The sequence below is a fragment of the Penaeus vannamei genome, chromosome 16, assembly GCF_042767895.1.
Source record: "Penaeus vannamei isolate JL-2024 chromosome 16, ASM4276789v1, whole genome shotgun sequence".
In the NCBI taxonomy this organism is placed as follows: Eukaryota; Metazoa; Arthropoda; class Malacostraca; order Decapoda; family Penaeidae; genus Penaeus; species Penaeus vannamei.
This window is the reverse complement of record NC_091564.1, coordinates 12,342,170-12,344,669: the sequence shown is the minus strand read 5'-3', so window position 1 is coordinate 12,344,669 and position 2,500 is coordinate 12,342,170. Positions and strand designations below refer to the sequence as shown.

Sequence of the window (2,500 nt, the reverse complement as noted above, 5' to 3'; positions counted from 1 at the left end):
TTGAGTTATCCTGCTAACCAACAAACTAACCAACGCTACCAATGACATAGCCTCCTTGGCGAGGCAATGATGAACTTATGAGGGATGGAAGGAAGGATATGGGAGGGAAGGCAGTGTATAGTTAGGAGGGGGCATGCAGGGGGCAGGAGTATGTTGATGGGAAGTATCATAGGGTATGAGGTGGTCGTATGGCAGGAAGAGAGGGTATTAAGGAGGTAGTATGGCTATAAGGATCACAGTAAATTTAATTTGTTCATTTGTTTATTTATTTTTAGTATATGTTCTGGAATTAGTAATTTCCTTGTTTCATCGCTTAGTGGTTGCTACCAAGCTTTACATTTTAACCTTCTTGAAAGAAAACTTCTATGGCCTTAATTGATATAAAGTTCAAATAAATTACTTGAGAGATTTTGACAATTTGCTAAACTGTTTTATCCTTCACAGGACCAAGAAATCCACGAGCCTCTTACAGCCTAAGAGACCATGTGGCGGAACCTCCACCTTCCCCTCTCCCTCTCCCTCCCTCCCTCCCTCCCTCCCTCCCTCCCTCCCTCCCTCTCTCTCTCTCTCTCTCTCTCTCTCTCTCTCTCTCTCTCTCTCTCTCTCTCTCTCTCTCTCTCTCTCTCTCTCTCCATCATTATCATCGCTTTTCTTCCCTTTCTCTCATCGCCGCCTCAACGTGGCTGGCACCGACCAAGCGCCGCCGTGCACCCCGCCGGCTCCGCATCGTCAAGTAGTCCGCAAAGTCGGAAGGATTTTAGATTTGAAACAATTTTGTACTGCGCGACCCTGCCATGGTTACCCTGCCGAAGCCATACGTCAGGATGCCGTTTTCTCACCGCCAGGATTTCTCATCGGTGTTTGATATTTTGCCAATATTTGGTATCCGAGTCGACAGCAGTTCTGACTCCTCCCCCTTCTCTACCCGCGCAACGTTACCATTTCTCCCGTCCTTCATATTTAATGTTTTTTGCCCTTCCCTCCCCCTCATGCTCATCACTTTCTCACACATGAACACTATGAAAATATTACGACGAAAATATATATATTCAAGAAGAAAAATGAAAAAGAAAATACCGCAATATACACATGGACAAAACAAGCTAGAAGTCACATATAGGTTAGTATTAGTGAGTATTATGTATATAGTGGATTTGTAACTATCCAATACATATAGGAATATATACATATATCTATTTTGGTAAGGTGCCTAAAAATGCCAATGCCGTAAAGGAGACTCCAAAGTGGCACTAAAGCCTTAATGATGATTATGTGGTGCCGTCCGAGAAAAAAAAGTTTAATGACAGTGAAAGTAATGATAATGATGATATTTCTGTCGTCACGCTGTCCACTTTGTCTATAATCTGCATATCGGCTTGTTAAGCTTGTGTGTGATGTGGGCATTACTGTGTTAAGGGACGACGAAATCATGTGAAGAGAGTATGAAAATCTGTGATCACATGCCACATAAGTAACACATCCTGTAATTGGATACAGAGCAGAGACTTTTAATGGATATTTTTTTCTGCAAAAAATAGATGAATATATATATATATATATATATATATATATATATATATATATATATATATATATATATATATATATATATATATATATATATATATATATATATATATATATATATATATATATATATATATATGTATATATATACATATATATACACATATATACATATATATATATATATATATATATATATATATATATATATATATATATATACAGTAACTATGGTGACAAAATACACCGTTTTTCTTAGCGAGTGAGAAATTTTTTCTTGATTTTATTTCATATGTAATTATTGATTTTTTCTTCACTTCCTTTTATGACTACTGTAGAGCAAGTTTACTTATAAATCTTATCATTTCCACGATGCCTTATGGCGATAAAGGACCAATGGCTGAGAAAATTAGTCTGATTATTTTATCGAAAAAAGAAAAGATTTGTACCCTAGTATAACGTACGAATTTCACATATATTTTTATAACGGCATCAGTTTAGCTGCAGAGTTCCAGTCTAGGACCAAATTCATCGGAAGAAGTTGCCACAATGTACCACAGCAATAAAACGTTTGATTTCACACACAATATTAAATAAACCTTTTTTCTTTGTATATATAACCACCTTTTTATAATTTTTGGTTAACTTATCAATAAAGGAAGTACATTCACACTATCTCATACTAATAACTTTGGTGTTAGAAATGTGTAGTTCTTTGTGGCTCTGGTGATGTACTTTGTGGCAAATATGTACCTATGCTTCTCTATGTTCCTGTGATAGCATATGATACAGTTTAAGATCCCGTTTTCTTTGGAGAGCAGATTACGTTTTCTTTACCCAGTGTGGTGCGTTTTCTTTGACCGTAAAGCTTTTTTTAATCCAATACTCGAAGTTCTTTTGTTTTATCACCCCTTACGTGTTTCATAATGAACTGGGCCTCGTGCAAATCTTTGCAATAAAACTTCCTATTTGA

At 36.3% G+C, this 2,500-nt stretch overlaps 1 protein-coding gene across 1 annotated transcript in view; it reads left to right on the top strand.

Moving 5' to 3' along the window:
* Rsph3 (Radial spoke head protein 3) overlaps window positions 1-564 on the top strand; it is a 74,209-nt gene extending 73,645 nt beyond the window's left edge. The window contains exon 9 of the mRNA XM_070131252.1: window positions 445-564. Coding sequence (XP_069987353.1) covers window positions 445-477 — 33 coding nt within the window. The 3' untranslated portion in view covers window positions 478-564. The remainder of the gene's footprint in view (window positions 1-444) is intronic.
* The last annotated feature ends 1,936 nt before the right edge of the window (window positions 565-2,500 follow it).